Source organism: Carcharodon carcharias, chromosome 2 (genome assembly GCF_017639515.1).
Source record: "Carcharodon carcharias isolate sCarCar2 chromosome 2, sCarCar2.pri, whole genome shotgun sequence".
Taxonomy (NCBI): Eukaryota; Metazoa; Chordata; class Chondrichthyes; order Lamniformes; family Lamnidae; genus Carcharodon; species Carcharodon carcharias.
In genome coordinates, this window is record NC_054468.1 from 13462169 (window position 1) to 13486944 (window position 24776).

General features: G+C 43.3%; 1 protein-coding gene across 9 annotated transcripts in view; it reads right to left on the minus strand.

Moving 5' to 3' along the window:
- phc3 (polyhomeotic homolog 3 (Drosophila)) overlaps nucleotides 1-24776 on the minus strand; it is a 199644-nt gene that overhangs the window by 101027 nt on the left and 73841 nt on the right. For 8 of the 9 annotated variants that reach the window (XM_041208147.1, XM_041208172.1, XM_041208163.1 and 5 more), the window contains exon 5: nucleotides 4542-4727. In XM_041208147.1, coding sequence (XP_041064081.1) covers nucleotides 4542-4658 — 117 coding nt within the window. In that variant the 5' untranslated portion in view covers nucleotides 4659-4727. Of the gene's footprint in view, nucleotides 1-4541; nucleotides 4728-20645; nucleotides 20806-24776 lie in introns of those variants that run through there. The other variant, XM_041208137.1, reaches the window with a different exon arrangement.

A 24776-nucleotide genomic window follows, 5' to 3' on the forward strand; every position in this document is an offset into this window, starting at 1 on the left:
GTCTATCAAGTTCCATGATAATATAAGCAAATAAATCAATAATAGAAGGCTATCAAGTTCCATGTTGATCACAGCCATCTTGTGCGCATTATCGACCAGCTGCAAGTCATCTGTCAGTCCCATGCACATGGTCCTGACATTCCAAATTGCTTATCAAAGAACTGGCATCTTCTTCCTTTTTGTTTGTTTCATTTGCTTGACGGGTGCGATTGATTCCATCCACTTGTTGAGCACTTGTTAAGCTCCAAGCAGCCAATGTAGCAGGTGGTGAGTCAGCAGCTTATTAGTCAAGGGCTGTCCAATTTGAGGTAGGCGGTGGCTGACCAGTGGGGCGCGATGGTCCCACCCACTGTCGGAAACAGTCGTAGCATTCGTTCTCTACATCAGTCAGGTTGGGCTTATAACTGGGACTTGTAACTGCTATCTCATGTGTTTTGTTCATGCTCTGTAGTGATACACCGGCGTCCTTGCCAGGAGGCAAGCCTGGGCAAAATTTATGGAGACCCTGCATGGGCTGTCCAAACATCAGGGTCCTCCTCTCGATCTCTCCAGTTGGGGCCAAAGGAATACAAAGCACCACATTTAGCGCCAGCTTGGTTGCAGGAGTTGATGGAAAGATGACATATTTAAACATCAGTCCACTTCTGGGCTCCACTCCAGGTTTTTTTTATATCAGTGTTTCCTCCATTAGCTTTCAACCCTCCCACAGTATCCACAAGGTAGCGGAGATATTCGCCCTGAGCTGGGAGTTTGGTTTGCGAGTGCCAGAGTATCCAAATGCCAATGGGCCTGCACACTGCATGTCTAAGGGCCAAACCTCCTCTGAGTTCCTCGGAAGCCTTAGCCTGGAGCCATGAGGACCCAGTTTCCGTGTGCCTCCATCAGGAAGCACAGCTGAGGACTTGCCGATGGAAAGGTTGTGTACTGATAGGGAGAGGCTTGCGCATTCAGCTCCCCTTTTCGCATTGCTGCTACTCAGCTATGTGGGTCAAAAATGAAAAGCACAAAAAAAGCGGGAAGCATGCTAGATCTCTTCACCCACACACTAAGTGCATCACATCAACCTATTGAACACACTAATGTAAATTAGTATAAAGCTGTAAATAAATTTACTTCACTCAAAGGATTGTGAATCTTTGGGATTCTCTACTCCAAAGGGGTCTGGATGCTCCCCCATTGAATACATAAGGCTGGTATAGACAGACCTTTGGTCTCCCAGGCTATGGGGAACAGGTGGGAAAGTGGAGTTGAAGCCCAAAATCAGTCATGGTCATATTGAATGACAGAGCAGGCTCGTCGGGCAGCATGATCTGCTCCCACCACTATTTCTTCTGCAAGTTTGATCTTTCCTGAGCACTACAAAGAGACATTTACAGCACAGGCAGAGGCTATTTGGCCCATTGAGACCATGCCAGCTCCCTATGGAGCAATCCAGTCAGTCCCCTGCTTGGTACCCATAGCCCTGCAAGTTTATTTCCTTCAAGTGCCAATCCAACTTCCTTTTGAAATCATTGAATGTTTCCACTTCACCACCCTCGTGGGCAGCAATTTCCAGGTCATTACCACTCATTGTGTAAGAAAGTTCTACCTCACATTCCCCCTACGTCACTTACTCAAAATCTTAAATCTGTCTCCGCTAGTCCTTGTGCCATCAACAAACAAAGTGACTTGAGAGTGACTGCTCTCGACATCAAGGCAGCAATTCCCACTATCAAAATCCTGGGGGTTACCACTGACCAGAAACTGAACTGTACTAGCCATATAAATACTGTGGCTAAAAGAGCCGGTCAGAGGCTAGGAATCCTGTGGCGAGTCACTCACCTCTTGACTCCCCAAAGATTGTCCACCATCTACAAAGCACAAGTCAGGAGTGTGATGGAATACTCTCCACTTGCCTGCATGAGTGCAGCTTCAACAACACTCAAGAAGCTTGACACCATCCAGGACAAAGCAGACTGCTTGATTGGCACTCCATCTACAAACATTCACTTCCTCCACTACCGACAAACAGTGGCAGCAGTGTGTACCACCTACAAGATGTGCTACAGGAAATCAACAGGTCTCCTTAGACAGCACCTTCCAAACCCACAATCACTACCATCTAGAAGGGCAAAGGCAACAGATGTATGGGAACAGCGCCAACTGGAAGTTCCCCTCCAATCCACACACCATATTGACTTGGAAATATATCGCAGTTCCTCCACTGGTGCTGGGTCAAAATCCTGGAACTCCCTCCCTAACAGCATTGTGGGTGTACCTACGCCACATGGACTGCAGCGGTTCAAGTAGACAACTCAACACCAACTTCTCAAAAGCAATTAGGGATGGGCAATAAATGCTGGCCTAGCCAGCGAGGTCCATATCCCAAGAATGAATGAAAAAAATAATGGGAAGAGATTTTCCTTGCTACTTTATCTAAGCCTGTCCTAATCACCCCTCAATCTCCTTTTCTCCAAGCGGAACAATCCTAACCTTTCCAACTTAACCTTGTAGCTAACCCTCCCCCCCCACCACCACCACCTCCATTCCTGGAACCACGCAGACAAATCTCCTCTGCACCCTCTCAAGGACCTTCCTGAGCTGTGGTGACCATAATGGGACAAAATACTCTAGTTGGGGCTTAACCAGAGCTTTATATAGTTCAACAATAACATCGCTGTTTTGTACCCAATGCCTCTATTTATGAAAACAAAAGATTCCATATGCTTTACTAACCACTCTCACATTATGTTCTGCCACCTTCAAAGATCGATGATGATTTATCTCATCGTACTCTTAACTTTGGTGCTATTCAGTATTATAGATTGAGCCAGTGATTTATCATCACTTTGATCCTTGCAGAAAAGGAAATTTGCACAGCCTACAGGTATATTAGCAAACTGTGGAAGTGTAGTGACCTGGACCCAAATGACTTGTCCCATCTATCAACCTTGGCCCTCCACCTACATTCTTCAATTAGAAAAAAACGTAAGGGCAGTTCAGTCCTTTAAGGGTTAAAAGAGAACATTAGGAACAAGAGGGGTCCACTCAGCCACTTGAACCTGTTCCACCATTGAATTAAATTATGTATCCTAACTCCATCCACTGAGAATAAAACAGTTCACTTAACACTCCATTGAATTCAAAAACTTGTTTCCTTCAAACTAGAGCAAAAGAAAACTTTGACTTATCAAGAATTTGAATGTAGGCCTTCGTATGAAGAAAAAACAATTGTGTCCACGGGCCTCGCACTGAAAACCAGTCTGATCAGCCTGAGAATAAACAAAACACGGCCTTGAGCAGATATATTTTCCCTCTCTCCAAGTAATGTCTTGTTAAAACCATAATATTGCTTATCATATTACGAACAAAATATTCCCTGCCCCCTTTTTGAAAAGGGTTGATGAATGTGGAAAAACTGGGCCCTTTGTTATTTCTGGACCTGAATCTTGCTCTCTAGTCCTGGAACAAATGTAAATATCAAAAAGAAAGATCAAACCTGCACTTACATTCCCACTGGTATAGATCGGTTTATAATAACATTTAGTGGACGTGGAAATAAATTAACTTATTCAAAGTTTGGTCTCAAATATCAAGCCCCAGGGAAAGCTGGAATCTAGCAACTAAAAATGTTTAGAAAGCAACTGATACCAAGGGAGCTTATTTCACCATCACACCACTCTCAGAAACTACTAGCTAAACATATGAGATATCTGTCCTGGTTATGGTTATTTCTAACTGCATCCAACTATCTAGTTGTCAACTGTAGCTAAGTTGGCAGCGCACAAGCCTCTAAACCCTAAGATTGAGAGTTCAAGCCCCACTCCAGAGATTAGAACACAAAAGTCAGATTGCGATGCCCAGTGCAGTACTGAGGGTGTGGTGCACTCTTACAGGTGCCATCTTTTGGATGAGATGTTAAAAACCAAGGCCCTGTTTGCCCCTTCAAATGAATGTAAAAAGATCTGGTAGCACTATTTCAAGGAAAACTAGAGGAATTATTCCCAGTGCTTTGGGCAACATCTATCTTTCAACCAACATCACTGAAGCAGGTTATCTGACTAGTTAACTTATTTCTGTTTGTGGGATCTTGCTGTGTTTCTTCCATTATGACAGTGACCATGCTTCAAAAGGGACTTCAGGGCTTTAAAGCACTTTGGGACATTCTGATATCGTGAAATGCGCCATAGAAATGCAAGTTCTTTTCCTCTTCATCCGTGTTTATGCAGCCAGTTAAACTTGGACAGATGTGACCAGAAGAACCTAACAGAGTTGAAAACAGATGTTTATAGTTCATTGCATAGCAGAAATGGGGTGGGCGGTGGTTGGGGGGGGGGGGTGCGGAAGCTGAGCGCTATCATCGTGTGGAAATGCTTCTAATCATCTCAACAATCAGAAGGATATAATCTATGTGGCATATATTTAGTCCACATATGTGATACAAATTCTTTATAAATCTTGGTTCTCTGCCCTGACTTCCACTTCAGATGTAATCCCACCATGTGCAATTCAGGACCTTTGTAATAGAACTATACTGGCCAAACAGTATCACAGCTACATACTTGAACAGCTTGTCTATCAGAACTGCTGTAGACTGAGATTTGTGGTGCCTGTGTTCTGGGCGACGTGCTGACTGTTGTCGTTGTGGTTGACGTCGTTGTACTTTGGTCATTTTCCATGGCTGATTACTGCTCAGCTTCAGGCACTCAACACATCAGTTACAAAGATCAGGGCACGAAGCTTCAAAGCTGAAAAATAGCAAAATGGGGACAAGTTACGTACATTCCTCACCACCTACACCATCAAGAGATATCAAGAGAAATCTCCTTTATCTAAATGGGGGATAACTGACTGCCATTTACACTGAAGTCACTCACAAAGACATTACCAAATCAAGTGCGCTATTTTGGACAATTCAGCATGGCTGTGGAAATAGAAATCAAGAGAGAAATGCAGAGTGGGCTTCTGATTTACTATCGTGCCTTTTGTATAATGTCTATGTCTACCCCAATGTTTTTCCACAGATCATAAGAAATTCAGCTTGGCTGTTCATCAGACCAGCACGATGATGATCTTATGGCAAGGTGTTCCTCACCCATATCAACAACCCTTCATGGTTCTCCACATACTGAACCAGCAGGAAAAAAAAAAGAGTAGAAGGGACCTATATTTCTGGAAAGTTTAGAAGGATGAGGGTTGATCTCATTGAAACATAATATTTTGAGAGGGTTTGACAGGGTAGATGCTACGAGGCTGTTTGTCCCCAGCTGCAGAGTCTAGAACTAGGGCACAAAGACCCAGGATAGGAGGTCAGCCATTTAGGATTGAGACGAGGAGAAATTTCTTCACTCAGGAGCTGTGGGACTTTAGAATTCCCTCTCAGAGGGCTGTGGATACTCAGCCATTCAGTGTATTCAGGGCTCAGAATAAGAGATTTTTGGATTCTAAAAGAATCAAGGGAATAGGAGGTCGGACAGGAAAATGAAGTTGAGGTCAAAGATCAGCCACGATCCTATTCAATGACAGAACAGGTTCGAGCAGTCATATGGCCTTTTCCTATTCCATTGTTCTGTCAACCCAATGTATTTCAGCAGACTAGCAAAAGTATTGCTAGTTTGGGCCAAAGTCAGGAACAGCTTAGGACTTGGAACTATTCCCTAGGTGTTGGAAGGAGACCAGGCAGTGATAATTAAGTGCAGTGAGAATAATAGTGATGACTTACTGCAGTTCATAATCACACTGTGAAAAGTTGTGTGCCAGAACATATTTACAAGCTGACACACAATACCACTTTACCATTGCCAATGTGTTTCTGGAGTCACTTCATTTGTCTGAAAGAATAGCTGCGGTGTTTAGGGATTACCTGATTTATAGACTTGGGAAGGAAGCTTAATACAGCTCCATCAATAACTTGTGCATTACACCTTAAAAAAATGCTAAAATAATTACCTGGGAAGTAACACTTTGGAACAATATGCAGCTACCATCCTCGAGAGGATGAGTTACTGATCTGAGTGAGCAAGTAAAAGGTCAAGAATTTACCTACTGAGGGAGAGGCAGGATATGTGGAATCACCGAATGATACAGCACGAAAGGAGGCCATTCAGCCCACCATGCTTGCGCCAGTTCTTTTGGAGCGCTGTCCAATTACAGTGAAATCATTACAAGTCAAATCCATGATAAGCACAGCTTTATAATAGTTGAGGAGGCCCCATTCCCATACGAATTCATGTCTACGTAACCCAATATGTCTGCAGATGTGGTCTATGTCAAAAACAAGAGATTCAAATGCCAAATGAAAACACAGTGAAGTAGCAAATATGTGAAAAAGCCTTTAATCAATTTTTTCACCCCTTATGTCGATGGGTCAAAATCCTGGGACTCCCTTCCTAACAGCACTGTGGGTGTCCCTACACCACATGGACTGCAGCAGTTCAAGAAGGCAGCTCACCACCACCTTCTCAAGGGCAATTAGGGATGGGCAATAAATGCTGGCCCAGCCAGCGAAGCCCATATCGAGTGAATGAATTAAAAAAAATGGCCTGATCTTGAAAAAGGCAGGAGCTTTGCATTGAAAAATGTTGGGATTTAGCTCCGGAAAAACTCCATAGTCTTTTTCTGCTTAGCATGCCGTCTTTGGATGGACCCGATACAATGTCATCAATGCAGTCATATGTATTTTCATGCTGCAGTGCGAAATCCCGGAGCAGCTCTCCAGCCTCTCTGGCATCAGCTAGCAAAACAGGCAGTTGAAGAACATACTGCACTACAACCGCATCATCTCTCAGTTCTGTGGTGCAGCATATAGCATCATCTACCTCCATGGTTGTCTCTGTTGGAAGCTCCATGCCAGCCTCCCGCAGGCAAGCAAAAAGTGCCTCATCGTCGGGTTGGTTGGCCTCACCTTGCTCCTCCTCGTTATCGACATCATGTGCATTTGTAACCTGTTTGTACCCCGTGTGATGGAAGTAGTTGACAATTGTGGCTTCCTTCATCATCCTCCACACCTTCTTCTTTATGAACATCGCCTCTAGAACAGTTGGACTGTACTCCTGCTTCTTATCGATGGCTTCAATAACCTGGGAGCTCAGCTGCCATCAGTAGTGGGTTTTCACCAACCCCCCCCCCCCCCCCCACACACACACACACACACACACACACACACACACACACACACACACACACACACACACACACACACACACACACACACACACACACACACACACACACACACACACACACACACACACACACACACACACACACACACAAAAGATCCGTTGGCTGGAGCTTGGCCATAACGTTGGTAGGCAAGAACATCAGCTTGAAGCTTGTGAGACCAGCGACGTCGGGGTGCGTGGGGCAATTGTCTGCAATGATGACAATCTTCTTTTTCCTTTACAGATACATTTTGTTCAATTTCCTGATCCACGCTTCAAACGCGCTGGAGGTCACCAGGCAGTTTTGCTAGCATCATACTGCGTGGATAGTGTCTTGACATTCACGAAGCAACATGGTTTTTTGGACTTTACTATCACAAGAAGCAACAGCTTTACACTGTCATTCATGTTGACGCAGACCATAGCAGTGACATGTTTCTTGCTCTGCTTTCCACCATTACAGGTTACATCTTTAAATATCAAAGAGCAGTCTGGCAAAAGACAGTAAAACAGTCCAGTTTCATCTGCAATAAAAATGTCTCGTGGTGCATACTGTTCCAAGATGTGCACCTTGTGTTTCATAATGGTGGACAAACTTGATGATAGAATCTCCCACTCCTTCACAATGTCCGCTTTCTGCTTTGCAGCAGATTTCTGCTTGCTGTATCAACTTCACCTTCTCTCCAATTGACAATACTTTTAACTTTCTCACAGGTTTAGCCAAACTCGCAGGCTTTGCATGTCCTTTCACAGGGAGATCACGATGTCAAATGATGGCTTGCCCAGCGCTCCATGATTCCATGATTTTGTGTCCTTCTGTGGTTTAACTCTGCTTTTATTGATCGGTACGGTCATATAACAAACTTAGACAAATTCAGCTAATCTAGAGTTACCAGTGCAAATTTCAGTTTATCACGGGCATTGTTCTAAGGGCTTTGCTATTCTGTTGGTGGGATTGGTTAACTATTTTGACACAACTGCAATTTTTTGTCATCTAAGTTTGACTCATTGCAATTTCCCTGTTCTTTCCTCTTCAAGTATTTCTCCAGTTCCCCTTTGAAAATTATTTAACTCCTGCCACCAATTATTCTAAAATCACAACAACAAATCACAGCATATTATTTTTGCCTCATTTCGCCCCCAGTCGTTTTACCAATTACCTAAATCTGTAACTTCCCTTCTGTCACTGAGAACAGTTTTCCTATGTTTACTCTAGCAAAACCTGCCACGATTTTGAACACTTCTATATAATCTGCCTTGAATCTTCTCCGTTCTAAGGAGAACAAGCTCAGCTTCTCCAGTCTCCCCTTTTTACTGATGTCTTTCATCCCTTGGGTCTTATGCTGGAGGGTTGGTTGAAGAGTTCTGGATGAGTTGGAGTTTTTATAGGCTGTGCAATCAACTCTCACCCATGGTTGGCCTAGATTATTTTAGGGACTGGGTTTGAGTGCAAGTGGTGACAAATTTTAGATTGCTTTCAATTCAACAACTGGCATTTATAAGGCATCTTTAATGTAGCAAAACTATCACAAGGCACTGCACAGGAGCAGTATCAAACAAAATTTGACAGTCACCTAAGGTGACTTTTTAAAAAAATTTATTCTTTCATGGGATGTGAATGTCACTCACAAAGCCAGCATTTGTTGCCATACCTAACTGCCCTTGAACTGAGTGGCACCATTTCAGAGGGAAGTTAAGAGTCAACCATATTACTATGGGTTGAGAGTCACATGTAGGCCAGACGAGGTAAGGAGAAAGATTTGAAAACAAAAAAAAAATGCTGGAAAAACTCAGCAGGTCTGGCAGGTAGCATGTGTGGAGAGAGAAACAGTTAATGTTTCAAGTCCATGACTCTTCAGAAGGTTGACAGATTTCCTTCCCTTAAATCAAATGAGTTTTTACAACAATGATAGTTTCATAACGGCTAGCTTTCAATACCTGGCTTGTTTTTCATTAACTGAATTTAAATTCTACCAGCTACCATGATGAGTTTTGAACCCATGTCCCAAGAAGCATTAGCCTGGGCCTCTGGATTGCTGGTCCAGTTATGTTACCACTATGCCACCATCATCAATAGGATGGGTGACCAAAAGCTTGGTCAAAGAGTTAGGTTCTAAGGAGCAGACAGAGGGATGGAAAAGTTGAGGGAGGGAATTTCAAACTTCAGGGCCCAGGTAGCTGAAGACACAGCCACCAATGATGGAGTGATGGAAATTGGGAGTGTGCAAGTGGCCAGGACTGGCGGCATTCAGAGTTCTCAGAGGGTTGCAACAATAATAGCAAAGCAAACCACCCAAATGAGTGCACTGGACGCTAAACTACATTTCAGAATCTGTTTTGAATTTGCTCTGGACACAGCTGGCCTCTGCAAGTGGGATTCCAGGCATGTGAAAGCACCATATTTGTGCGTTTCGTTAATCCTTTTCTAAAGCTAGCCAGGGCTTTGCTGCTCGCCTGGTTCCTGCTGTATCCTGTACACAAGCAGCAGCTCAGATTTCATGCAACAGTATCCCTTAAATTTGTTTATTTGCCAGCCAGAAATGAATAACTACATTTCCGACCAGGAATAAGCTTGTCAAGCTATGCTAAATTTTGCCTCTGATTAAGCTAACCTTCTGAATTACGCTAGTATGCCATAACTCTTCCTCTTTCAACCTAGCCAGGAAGGCTGATGGCAAAAACAATAAGGATTTCATACCTGTTGTTATGGCACCGGCACCTCTAGCAAATACCATCAGATGGCAGGTGAGCAGAAACATACAGCTACAATTTCCTCAAGAAATGTCTGCATTGAAAATAGCATTCATCCCTCATTAAACTGGCAGATGTGCTACTTCACTCTGAACTCATTCTTAATAGAACTATTGTTAATAATGTCTGCCACATAATTTGGCAGACTTCAATGCAGTCAGGCAGGAGCACACAAGTTCGGAATTGTGAAGGGCAAGTTTGAGATAAATGCCACAAAGTATTTCTCTCCACAGAGGATGAACAGCAGCTGGAAAGGCTTTGCCAGAAAGGGTGGCTGAGGCCAGGAGACGAGACTCGCTTAAGAAACAGCTTGGTGCTACAATGGAAAATAGGGGTGTTGGTATTCTGGAATGATGAATCAAATTACCCAAACAGCTTTCTTTGTCTGGAGATTCTGCTTCTATTCAATACAATTTTGGAGGAAGGGGAAGAGGGTGGGGGTTGGACCACTGTTCTAAAAGGATCAGCCCTTCACCATTTTGCCTGTTTCCCAATCATTCAAAATCAGATGGTTGAACGATGTCTTGGAGCTTCACAGCGGCATTCTAAATAAGGCTACAAAAAAAGTGTCTGCTTAAAAAAAAACGTGAAATCTATCTTCTGATTTTATTTTACTTTTCAGTTCACAAACTATCCTGTGCATTGAGACTATTCTGGCCATTGGCCACACCAGTTCCCAGGCTCATTTTCTGGCATTCACAGAATGATGAGGCAATTCTGGACACTGGGTCCACTGTCCAAACTGGGCCAGGCAATGATTGACTATAACTGTGTCATATGGACTCAAAGCCCTCTCTTTAGGTTGCTCTTTACTAATTTTCATTCTAGCCGAGTTGATGAATGCACTATCTATTGCGGAATGGAGAAATACAGTCTAGTCAAGTCCTTTGTTGGATTTCCAGTCTGTACCGAGTTAAATGCAGGATGCATAAACATAGCGCAGGAATTTCCGACTCTGCCTGCTGGCGGGATCATCCAGTCCCGCTGGAAGTCAATGGACTTTTGGTTGGACTACCGAATTTCCAGCGGCGGGTCCCCCCACCACAGAGCTGGAAAATTCTGGCCAAAGTTTCCATTACCAACAATTTAAAAAATTGAAGGGAGATCAAAATTATGAATGGATACAGCAGCTTGACCCTATTTCCTCTGCTGGGAGAATCCAAAACAAGGGGGAACAATCTTAAGATTACACTGAGGGCACTGACTTCACTAAGTGAAGTCAGGATGCACTTTTTAACAGAAAAGATAATGGAAGTTTGAAACTCTCACCCCAATGGATGCTGTGTCAATTGAAAATATTAAGACTGAGATGAACTGATTTTTATTGGATACGGGTATCAAGAAATGGATCAAAGGCAGGGTTATGGATTTGATGCACAAATCAGCAATGATCTAACTGAATGGCAGAGCAGACTCGAGGGGCTCAATGGCCTGCTCCTGTCCCTAAAAATATGAATGCAGCCATGTCACATCTAAATGATTCTTGTGCTTAAACCTCTGGTAAGCTCTATGCAGGGGCTGGTTTCTATCTGTTAAGAAACAGAATGATAATATAAAATTTAAGGGACAACTGTCAGCACTTTTTCTCCATACAATTAAATACAGCAGTGAAACAAGCACGTCAGAATGGGACTTAAACTGTGATCTTCAGATGTCATAACAGCTTTAACTTGAAAACCACCATGTTTAGGCACTTTCAGAAGCGTTGAACAATCTCAGTAGAGTTGGAATGACAGTTTTGGTGACATTAGCGTTTTTGGGTCAAGAAGAAAGAAATGATTCAGCCAGGGTGCCACCATGTCATTTCTATTCCCACATTAGAAAACTGTCAGCCATGGTTCAGCTGGTAGCACTCTCACCTCGGAATCTGAATGCTGCGGGTATGAGACACACCCTAGAGGCTTGAGCACAAAAATCTAAGCTCGTACTGCAGTGCTGAGCGAGTGCTGTTCTGTCAGTGCTGTCTTTTTGATCAGACATCTGATATCTCAGGTGAACGTAACAGCTCCCACTGCACTACTTTGAAAAACAGCAGGAGAGTTCTTCCCAGTTGTTCAAGCCAATATATACTTAACTAACACCAATGAAACAGATTTTCTAGTCACTTTGGGACCTTGGTCTGCACAAACTGGCTGCTGCATTTCCTTATTACAACAGTGACCGCACTTCCAAAGTATTTCATTGGCTGTGAAGTGCTTTGGGATGTCCAGACATTATAAAAGGCACTAAGAAAAGCAAATTTTTCTTTCTTCTTTTCCTCAGGGAGGATGAAGCTTTCGCAACAAGTTACAGCCAGAAGTGCCAAGTGGATGACCCATCTTGGCCTCCTCCAGAGATCCCGACCATCACAGGTGCCAGTCTTCAGCCAATTCGATTCACTCTATGTGATATCAAGAAACGGCTGAAGGCATTGGATACTGCAAAGGCTATGGGTCCTGACAATATTCCAGCAATAGTACTACAGACTTGTGCTCCAGAACATGTCGCACCACGAGCCAAGCTGTTCCAGTACAGCTACAATGCTAGCATCTACCCGGCTATGTGGAAAATTGCCCAGCTATGTCCTGTACACAAAAAGCAGGACAAATCCAACCTGGCCAATTACTACCCCATCAGTCTACTCTCGATCATCAGTAGTGATGGAAGGGATTATCAACAGTGCTATCAAACGACACTTGCTTAGCAATAACCTGCTCACTTGCAACAGGGTCATTCAGCTTCTGAACTCATTACAGTCTTGGTTCAAACATGGGCAAAAGAGCTGAACTCCAGAGGTGAGGTGAGAGTGACTGCCCGCATTTGACCAAGTGTGGCAGCAAGGCGCACTAGCAAAACTGGAGGCAATGGGAATCAGGGGGAAAACTCTCCACTGGTTGGAGTCATACCTAGCACAAAGGAAGATGGTTGTGGTTGGTGGAGGACAATTATCTCAGTTCCAAGACATCACTACAGGAGTTCCTCAGGGTACTGTCCTAGGCCCAACCTCTTCAGTTGCTTCATCAATGACCATCCTTCCATCATAAGGTCAGAAGTGGGAACGTTCGCTGATGATTGCACAATGTTCAGCATCATTTGCAACTGCTCTGATACTGAAGCAGTCCATGTCCAAATGCAGCAAAGCTGGACAATATCCAGGCTAGGGCTGACAAGTGGCAAGTAACATTCATGCTACACAAGTGCCAGGCATGACAAGAGAGAATATAACCATTGTCCCTTGACAATAAATGACATTACCATCACTGAATCCCCTACTATCAACATCCTGGCGGTTAGCATTGACCAGAAACTGAACTGGACTAGCCATATAAATACAATGGCACAAGAGCAGGTCAGAGTTGAGGAATCCTGAGGTGAGTATGTCACTTCTTGATTTTCCAAAGCCTGTCCACCATCTACAAGACACAAGTCAGGAGTGTGATGGAATACTCTCCAGTTGCCTGTTGAGTGCAGCTCCAGCAACATTCAAGAAGCTTGACACTATCCAGGACAAAGCTGCATGCTTGATTGGCACCCATTCCACAAACATTCACTCCCTCCACCACCGATGAACAGTGGCAGCAGTGTGTACCATCTACAAGATGCATTGCAGAAATTTACCAAGGCTCCTTAGGCAGCACATTCCAAACCCACAACTGCTACCATGTGGAACGACAAAGCCAACAGATACATGGGAACACCACCACCTGGATGTCTGGAAGTTCTCCTCCAAGCCACATACCATCCTGACTTGGAAATATATCGCCGTTCTTTCACTGTTGCTGGGTCAAAATCCTAGAACTCCCTCCCTAACAGCACTGTGGGTGTACCTGCACCACAGAGACTGCAGCGGTTCAAGGAGGCAGCTCAGCACCACCTTCTCAAGGGCAATTAGGGACAGGCAATAAATGCTGGTCTTGCCAGCAACACCGACATCCCGGAAATGAATAAATAAAAAGAATCATGGTCACCTACACTGGCGCTTGTTATATACCAGCTAAAGTGTCAAAATTCAAAATTTTCTGGGGGTTATTAATTATTTTCAGTATAACCTGTCAATGGCTTTCTATCATCTCCATAAAAAATGTTAGCAGATTAAGCTCTGTCATTTGTGGAATAGGCAGTATCACTATTATTTTAAAGAAATCGCCAAAATAAATAAAGCAGAGCTGAGGATGTTTTATTTAAACACAGTGAGTTGTTATATCCTGGAATACACTGCCTGAAAGGTGGTGGAAGCAGACTCAATTGCAACTTTCAAAAGGGACCTGGATAAATACCTGAACTTATCAGGGCTACAGGGAAAGAGCAAGAGAGTGGCACTAACTGGATAGCTCTTTCAAAGCATCAGCGCAGGTATGATGGGCCGAATAGTCTCCTGCTATGTGGTAAGACTCTATGACTGCCGGTTTCCAAACTGTAAACACCTTCTTCAATCCGTTGTGAAGCCAGTTTTTTTTCATCAACTCAGGCTTCCTTCACAAGTGCTCCAATCACAACTGCACACATGTCCCAAGTTTCTCTTTTTATTTTCAAATGATTTCTCTCTGCAACTAGGCCAGCTCTTCACTTAACTTCTGACGTGACCAACAATCTGAGCCCAACAATAGTTCACGAGTTATTGAAACGATTTTGCCAAATATGAAAGGTGCCTTCCCCCTTACATTCTTTTCATCTAATTCTTTATTTAATTCTTTAATTTGTTCCTGTCCATTGTTCTTTACACTTCTTTACTTTCAGCATTTTTGCCATTGCATGGAAATTTACTGTTTTCTGTACAGCTCCTATTTTTCTCCCATATACCTTCCATGACAGATTCAATCTTAATTGGTTTCTCAGTGTTTTCGATGAAAAGAACAGAAGCAGGGGGTAGGTGACTTTGGACTCCACAGTGCCTGCAAGATGGTGGTTATCAGATGGAAGGGCAGAATGACCAATTTTTAAGTCAAAAGAAGTGACCTGCATGTAGTAAGATGGGGAGGGGTGGAGGTGAAAAGAATTTGGTGATTAGGGCATGTGCACAGATGACTGAAGATAGATACCCTTTGAAGGTTCTAGTGAGAGTCCAATGTGTAGAGGGAGTGGTGTGGAGGCAGGAGGTGAAGGAAGGTGTAACAGCATAGATGAGGATTACAGGTAGGTATGTTTCAATGAGGTCCGTGCAATTTCAGTGGCAGCAGTCATGGGGAGACGAACGGACAAGTTCTTACACAGAATAAACTCTTTGCAATGGGTATTGCTGGGTTATCTGAAGTGCAAATCTGGCAGTTGGGGCATTATTACTGTCAAATGTCTCCATGTTTTCATTCTTAGATTTAATGCATGTCTACAAATGTCTCTCAGCAAAATTATTTTTTTTTTTACACAAACATCCTGACAGTCCAGGGTTAAGCAAAATATCCTTTGAGCTAATATTTACTAAGTTACAGTAATTATATCTAAGTGGCAAGCAGGTTTGCACTTGATTTTCCACAGATTTGACAGCAAACTAATTAAACATTGAAAGAAACATGTTTTGTTAATCCTCTCAGTGTTGAATTTTGCTTTCTCGTTGTTCGATGTTAAGATTCCTTTCCTTCCCACTTTCTCCCGCCTCATGTCTTATCATATGCAGGCACCGCTCCCTCAGAATTGTATCTATCCCAATCCAAAGTTTAACAACAAAAAGGCTGCTTTTAGTTGTACTTCCTTCCAACTTTCTTTCACCACCTCCACATCAGTCCCACCAAGTCTGGGAACTTAAATCACCAAGAACCCTGAAAGCAGTGCATACTGATGCACCAAAACAGTAAGACACAGCTTTTCCCACTCTTTTCCAGTTTGAGAAAAATCTATGCCTACTGCCAGTAATTTATTGGCATGACACTTTCATAGTCTCAGCTTAGAATGCCAATCTGAGCAAAAATGACCCTTGGACTTCACCCAACTGGCAAGCTGCCAATCGACAGTAGACTACCAAGCAAAGCTGTAGGCACTAAGTAAAGTGCACAATTGGCAGTAGAGAATGAATGGCAGCACAGGTTCTACCAAAGTTCAATGACCCAGCACTGTGGCAGTACTCTTGTGACAATTTTTGAAGTGGGTAAACTGTTTGGAATATAAAATCTAATTTCTGGGTAGACTCAGGGGTATGCTCTCCAAGTTTATTTTTTATCTTTTGACATCTAATTTGGTGCATTTTCCAATAGTCAATTTACATATCTGCATATTATTATAGGCATTTGTTCTCTAGAAGCCTTAGTTCCCATTGTCGTAATTCTTGTTTATGATTTAATGTCAAGATTTCCAATTGTCTGGACCAAATTAATTCTTTAACCAACATGATTGAAAAAAAGCAAGTCAGTCAGTAATTTACCATACTATTATTTGTGCGATCCTGCTGTGTACAATTTGGGTATTCCATTTCCCTACATTGTAAAGGCGGCCACACAACAAAAATATCTGTGGGATGCCCTGTAGCCATGAAACACACTATGTAAATGAAAAGTTTATTCTTTCTATTGTAAATTACTATGTCCACGTTTTTCATTCAAATTTGCCATCTCAAATGTCATAACGTAGTTTGTTTTTTTTCGTTCATGGGATGCGGACAACATTGGCTAGGCCAGCATTTATTGCCCATCCTTAATTGCCCTTAAGGTGGTGGCGAGCTGCCTCCTTGAACTGTTGCAGCCCATGTGTACACCCACTGCTGTTAGGAAGGGAGTTCCAGGATTTTGACCCAGCAACAGTGAAGGAACCGTATTATATTTCCAAGTCAGGATGGTGTGTGGCTGAGAGGGAAGCTTGCAGGTGGTGGTGTATCTGCTGCCCTTGTCCTTCCAGATGGTAGTCGTTGTGGGTTTGGAGGTGCTGCCTAAGGAGCCTTTGTGAATTCCTGCAGTGCATCTTGTAGATGGGGTACACTGCTGCCACTGTGCATCAGTGGTGGAGGGAGTGAATGTTGGCGGGTTGGGTGCTAATCAAGCAGGCTGCTTTGCCCTGGATGGTGTGAAGCTTCATGAGTATTGTTGGAGCTGCACTCAGCCAGGCAAATGGAGAGTATTCCATCACATTCCTGACATGTGCCTTGTAGATGGTGGACAGGCTTTGGGGGTTCAGTAGGTGAATTACTCGCCACAGGATTCCTAGCCTCTGACCTGCTCTTGTAGCTACAGTATTTATTTGGCTAGTCCAGTTCAGTTTCTGGTCAATGGTAACCCCCAGGATGTTGCCACTGGGGGATTCAGTTATGGTAATGCCGCTGAATATCGAGGGGCGATGGTTAGATTCTCTCTTGTTGGAGATGGTCATTGCCTGGCACTTGTGTGGCACGAATGTTACTTGCCACTTGTCAGCTCAAGCCTGGATGTTGTCCAGGTCTTGAGGCATTTGGATGTGGACTACTTTAGTATCTGTGGAGTCGCGAATGGTGCTGAACATTGTGCAACCATCAATGAACATCCCTACTTCTAACTTATAATGGGAAGAAGTTAATTGAGGAAACAGCTGATGATGGCTGGACCAAGAACACTACCCTGAAGAACTCCTCCATTGATGTCCTGGAACTGAGATGATTGACCTCCAACAACCACAACTATCTTCCTTTGTGCAGTTATGACTTCAACCAACAGAGGGGTTTCCCCCTGATTTCCACTGACTCATTTGTCTAGAGCCCCTTGATGCCATACTTGGTCAAAGGGCAGTGATGTCAAGGGCAGTGACTCCCTCTTGGAACAAGGTGGCTCTGTTGGAATTTCTGAAGCCTTTCTCACAGCTCATTACCAGCTTATATGTACAACCCCTTATTTTTGTGAACTGACCATGGGCAATGCAATAGGCATTTGACACGTAATGCATAAGTTATACAGGGCATTGCTAAGGCCACATCTGGACTACTGTGTCTCCTTGTTTAAGGAAGGATATAAAAGCATAGGAAGCAGTTCAAAGGAGCTTTACTGGACTAGTACCTGGAATGGGAGGGTTGTCTTATGAAGAAAGGTTGGATAGGTTAGGCTTGTCCCCACTGGAGTTCAGGCAACTTCATGAAACATACAAAGTTCTGAGGGGTCTTGACAGGGTGGATATGGAAAGGATGTTTCCTCTTGTGGGAGAATCTAGAACTCAGGGTCACTGTTTCAAAATAAGGGTCAGCCATTTAAGACAGAGATAAGGAGAATTTTTTCTCTCAGAGGGCTGTGAGACTTTGGAACTCTGTTCCTCAAACAGCGGTAGAAGCAGAGTCTTTGAATATTTTTAAGGCAGAACTAGATAGATTCTTCATAAGCAAGGGGGTGCAAGGTTATTGGGGATAGACAGGAGTGTGGAGTTGAGGTTACAATCAGATCAGATCTTATTGAATGGCACAGCAGGTTCGAGAGGCTGAGTGGCCTACTCCTGCTCCTAATTCATATATTCATATGTTCGTAAATACTCTAGCAACTTGCATTTATATAGCACAAGCAGATGTGTGATAATTATATAAATAATCTGTTTTTCTCTGTTAGTTCAGAGACAAACATTGCCTGAGACACAGGGAAAACTATCCCGCTCTTCTTCAAACAATACCATAAGAACATTAGCTTTAAATTACCTTCACTAGTTTGATAATGGGACTCTTTCCTCATTGTCATGGTTTGATTTGAAGTAGTGCTTTAGATTTGCCTTTTCAATATTATTTAATATTTTGTATTGCAGCTCAGTTTTTCAGCATAATTCAGTCCTTTATAACAGTCATATGGCTCTACAACGCACCCCGTCCAGGCTTCAACATCTCTCCCATGTCTCAGTGACCAGAAATGGACATAGACAGATTTGTATTTATATATCTCCTTTTACAACCTCAGGACATCCCAGAGAGGTTATGGACAATTATGTGCTTCTGAAGTGTGTTCATTGTTATACTGTATGAAATAATGCTCAAAGTGTGATCTAATTGTTAACTGGATATTAATTGTGTTTAATTGTATGCAGGTGGCATTAATTGGGGTTCCACTTGAGCACAAAAAAGAGACACTTTTTGAAACTGTGGTGTAATTGAGTTAGGAGTTGCATGCTAGTAATCTTTCACTCTGTGAATAAATATAATATTGAATAAAGATAGGTTGCAGTAGTATCCTTCACCACATAGCTTTCCACAGTATAACACTAACAATAGTGAGTGAATTTCTTCAACTTGTACGTCACCATTTCACTGTGTGAGCTATGATGTAGTTGATACCCTCTAAGTCAAAACTTGTGCATTTATAGACCCATTCCAGAGATTTTGAGCTTATTAACCAGGCTGATATTTCAGTACAGTACTGAAGGATTGCTAAACTCTGTCATTGGTGCTGCCTTTCAAATTAGACATTAAACCAAGGTCTACCCTCAGGTAGAAGCAAAAGGTCCCATGACAGGGAATTCTTCTGGCCGATAATTATCCCACACCTGACACCATCAAAAAACTTGAGCATTTGGTCATCCGTTCATTTTCTGTTTGTGGGACCTTCCTGCATACTAATTGGGTGCCACATTTGCCTATGTAACAACAGCAAATTAGGATTAGTGTCAGAAACTGCATCAGAAGAGCTGAGAACTATCCCCCGTGTCATGGTCACTGTTTATCCCTCAACCAACATCACTAAAACAGATCATCTGGTCATTATCGCTTTGCTGTTTGTGGGACCTGCTGTGCCCAACTTGGCTGCTGCATTTTCTGTATTATAACAGTCACGAACTTCAAAAGTAACTCAATCTATAAAGCTCTTTGGGACATCCTAAGATTCTGAAAGGTGCTATATAAAAATGCAAGATTGTTTTATTTGTTTACAGACACATAACAGAAATATCATTAAACAACATAACTGGAACATTAATGTGTAACATAATGAAAACGGTTCACAAACATTTTGTTGGAATTCGTCTCTCTAAACCGTGGTTCAGCATGAAGCTTGGGCCAGAGCCCGGGGGACTACAACACCCAGAGAACTACAACACCCAGAGAACATTGCAAGCTGTACGCAGGCTCAGTGGCTCCTGTCTATAGTAAATACGTCACGTCTCGCATATAATTCAGTAATGGCATTTCTCTTAACTGCACAAAAAAATTAAAAACTGAAAGCTTTTGAATAGATAGGAGGAGTAAGATGGCAAGCATTTGAATAAAACTCCATTCATTGTATTAGTCGTCCTTTTACCAACATGTTAATTTAACTGCAGGAACAGTGTTAAGTCTGATAAACAAAGCTGACCTCACAGTTCTAACAGGCAATGTGTAAAAAATGAACCATCAACAATATGCAATTAAAATGCATTTTCTGTATTGCACTGTGTGATGTCCATCAGTGAATTACAACTCCGCAGCTTCCGCTAATTGCGGCGGGTCTGCAAATTGCAACAAACGATAGTGAAACCTACATCAATATTTCAGACGTCTTGTCAATACATTTTAAATATTTTGTTTCGACTGGTTAATTCTTCAGCGATGGAGCTTTTTTTAGCCGGTGACAAACCTGATGCAAACAAAATGCACAGACACAACACACAGCCTTGCATTTCTGGACCTGAAATCTAAATATTCAGACCAATTTGACTGCATGTCATTTTCGAATCGAATTCAAGCAGAACTTACTTAGAATTCCCTCGGAAAGGGATTTTTGCAAAAAGCTGCAATTAGCTTAATTAGTCATTACAATTATTTCCCGTTGTATTAACTGGCACGTCAAGCGTGGCGCGGGGGGTGGGGGGGGGGCAGCTCCGCAGGGAAGTGAAAGTGATTTTATGCATTATTTTTGTGGGAAGGGTGCATGGACTTACCTGCATTGCACCGGTGTCACGGAGCTTGCATCTCTTTCTCTATCCTATTTAATGCATCTCGCATTGAGCAGACACGGGTTCTGAATACAGTATCAGAAACGCAGTCACGTATTGCATTGCGCAGAGTCTGATGCGAGCCGAGCAGAGCAGAGACGAGGGGAGGGCGAAAGGCACATCTACACGAAAGTTGATTTTTTTTTAAAGTAACGCACAGCACCACACAGAGCACAGGAGTAGAACAGGTCGAGTGGTGAAAATGTTGGATGGATGTAAGAGTTCCCTCCGGTTTAGCAAACCTGAGGCTTTTTTTTAAGTTTCTCCATCCTTTTTGCAGATCAATGGCTGAAGGTGTCGTGTCCTACCATCATCCCTTATGTTTATCCTTCATCTATCTCACCTATAAGATGCACTGCAGCAACTCACCAGGACTCCTTCACAGCACCCTCCAAACCCATGAACTCTACCACTTAGAAGGTTAAGGGCAACAGATGCATGGGAACGCCACCACCTGTAAGTTCCCTTACAAGCCGTACACCATCCTGACTTGGAAATATATCGCTGTTCCTTCATTGTCAATGGGTCAAAATCCTGGAACTCTCTCCCTAACAGCACTGTGGGTGTACCTGCTCCACATGGGCTGCAACAGTTCAAGGAGATGGCTCACCACCACCTTCTCAAGGGCAATTAGGGATAGGCAATAAATGGTGGCCTAGCCAGCGACACCCATGTCCCATGTAAGAATAATTTTTTAAATGTCTTACCATCAAATTAGAAAGACAGAATGAATTGCATCTTTACTACATCTTTTACAACTCTTCAGCTCCGATTCTACAGCCAATGAAGTACAGTTGCTGTTGTAGAAAATACAATTTGCACACTGCAAGTTCTCACATCCAGCAATGTGATAAATGACCAGCTAGTTTTCTTTAGATTGTAGTATAAATAAGGGAGAGCTCCATTAGCTGCTTTTCTTTGAATAGCACCTTTGGGTCAACCTGAGATGGATAATGTCTCACCTGAAAGGCACCTCTGACAGTGCAGCACTCCCTCAGTACTGTGTTTCAGTGTCAAACAAGACGCCTCTGAAGTGGGGCTTGAACTCATAACCTTCTGACTCAGAGGTAAGAGTGCTTCCCCAAGTCAACAATTCAATGTCATGAAGGGAGAGTCCAAAGTACCAGAAGGAGCCTGAATGGGCCAAATGAGCAGTTCTCCTGTTCATAATTGGCAGTGAAAATGTTGGGGCACATTCATATTGCAGCATTTCAAATCACCCTTAACCCACCATCCTCAAGCTCAGTAGTATAATCTGTACAATTTATTGTCATGTTGGATTTTAGTGCAGGAAACCGAGCACACTGATGAAAGACATAATTCTATCAAGTATCATTTTGGATCAGATGATGGATCTTTTGCATCTAAGTTGGTAAATTTATGGTTTTAAACCCCGTTCCAGAATGAGAGAACATAATTAAGGTGGTGTTCTAGTACTGAAGAAGTGCTGCACTGTTGAAGGTGCTGTCCTTTGATTGAGATATTGGGCTGGATTTTTCCACAGACTATAGGACCCTGACCAAATGGTAGTCCTGAGCCCATACTTACTGGCAGCGTGCCCGACAGTGCAGCCTTCCCAGAGGCAGCCTTTTAATTTGCCATTTGCGTGCTCGCTATCCTGTTAAAAGGGCATATGGGCTCTCGATGCTGCCAACCCAATCACAGGGCTGGCAGCTTTCAAGCCTTGGCAACGGCACAAGGAGAGTTGAGCACTGCTGAGGGATGTCAAGGACACCAAGGGCACCTCAACATGGAGACACCTGCAGAGCCATGCATTTAAAATGTTAAAATTATTAGAGGTGAAGCTGTTAACACTCTTGAAGTGGAGGGGTAACTCCTCTGGGTACATCTCCACAAGTGCGATCGTTCCTGGTTGCAGCACCCTTTTTGGGGCATGGAGCCTCTGGCACCTCAATGGAGATGATAGCCTCTGCACATAGTGGGAGGTCGCTCCACCAGCAGAAGATGCTGTTGTGCCTTCAAGATTAGGACTATATATTCCTATCAAATACTACCTGTTGAATGTGTGGGTTTCAGATGCCTCACAGAGTCCTGGGGCTCAACAACACTATAAAGAGGGAATATGGGAGTTAGCCCATCACATTGAAGGAGTCCCTGGTGTTTAGTTTCATTGGAAGGTTGGGGACATTTGCAGATGGAAGGAGTCTGTCAGCAATGGGAAGCAGTACCTTTGTTGTAGCTTGAAGTGGCAACGGAGTGGCTCAAGCATTTTGGCCGAATTAGGAAGATAAATAACTCTCATGGTGGGGCAACTTTGGGAAGGTAACCATGTCTGTCAGAGTAGAGATGGAAGTAGATCTGAGATCAGCAAGATTGGGAGGCGGGGTGGGGGTTTCAGGGCTCTAATAGTGATGGATTGTGAAGGATCATCCAGTGGAGGAGGCAGTGATTTTCTGTTCACCTCCTCCATGCTGATAAGGCTCCTAACCCCCATCCCCATAGAATCTTTATTGCCAGTTCATGGGTTCTCACCTCAGTACTGTCACATAATGGAAACCTCCCCACGAGTCCAACCAAACACTTCAAGAGCTGTAGTGTCTAGCTGTACTGGGGAGGATCCTCGTGTCCTGGAGGACATGAATCAATATTTCTAGGATGTGGCAGCAGTGTGAAAAGGTGCTTTTGCTGTGGCAGTACTTGAGATGGGATCCTGGGGAAAAGCTCTTACATACTCCTTTAGTGAGGCAGCTTTGACAGGTGTAGAAGGTCCTGACAAGAATGAAAGGGCAGCCCTATGGTGGCGTGGAGAACAAAGTAATGAATCATTCCCCACCTCCTAAACTTACCTCCCCACCAATCCCAGTTCTCACTTCCTTTCCCCTCCCCTTTCATATCTTCCCCTTTCTTCAACTTCCCCTTTTCTCCCTATCTCTTTTCTTCTACCTTCCCTTTCACTTGCCTCCCTCCCTTTCCCATCCCATTGTTCTGTGGGTTCCAGTATACAGAAGGAGTAATCTGAGCTTTGGTGCTGAGTGCACATAAAAGAGGGAGTGTAACATATTGTTTTTTTAGCCACTGGTATCAGGATTGGGGTTGCAGCGACAGCAGGGGAAGGGGAAGAACTCTCACTCTTAACATTGCAAGATAATGTTGATGGATAGAATAGGATGTCAGAAAGGAGGCAGAACAAATTGGTAGATGGACTACACTGGGGGGGCATCTTTCAGTTGTAGGTCGAGAGGGAAGATTGGATAAACAAGGTACCAGCCTTCGTATTAACCAACACCAGCCTTGCTTGGCTCCTTCTCATCCTTCTCCAGTTTTTTCAGTACTTAATTCGTAAAGTTATTCTATACTGATGTGGGATGCTGCATTCAGGCAACTGCAAATACTGATGAAGTGGATCATTTTGTATGTATCCCTCAGGCTCTGTGCACATGCGAACTAAAAAGGGATCCACATTTGGTCATTTTCTTTTTCTTCCCCAACTTTAAATAATAATTATATAATTATCACAATTATCACAACTCTTCCCTCCAATCTGCTCACTCACAAACTGGGCTGTACCATCAAAGAAATACAGAAAATTTACAGCACAGAAGGAAGACATTTATCCAAGCAGCACCAGCAACACTCAATAAGCTTGACACCATCCACGGCAAAGCAGTCCACTTGATTGGCACTCCATCCACCACCTTAAACATTCAATCCTTCCACCACTGATACACAGTGGCAGCGGTGTGTGCCATCTACAAGATGCACTGCAGCAACTTATCAAGGTTCCTTTGACAGCATCTTCCAAACCCGTGACCTCTACCACCAAGAAGAACAAGGGCAGCAGACACATGGGAACACCACCACCTACAAGTTCCCCTCCAAGCCGCACACCATCCTGACTTGGAACTATATTGCTATTCTTTTACAGTCGCTGGGTCAAAATTCTGGAACTCCCTTCCTAACAGCACTGTGGGTGTACCTACATCACATGGACTGCAATGGTTCAAGAAGGCAGCTCGTCACAATCTCCTCAAGGGTAATTAGAGAAAGGCAATAAATGCTGGCCTAGCCAGTGATGCCCACATCCCATGAAATAATTTAAAATAAGCTTGTTGATGC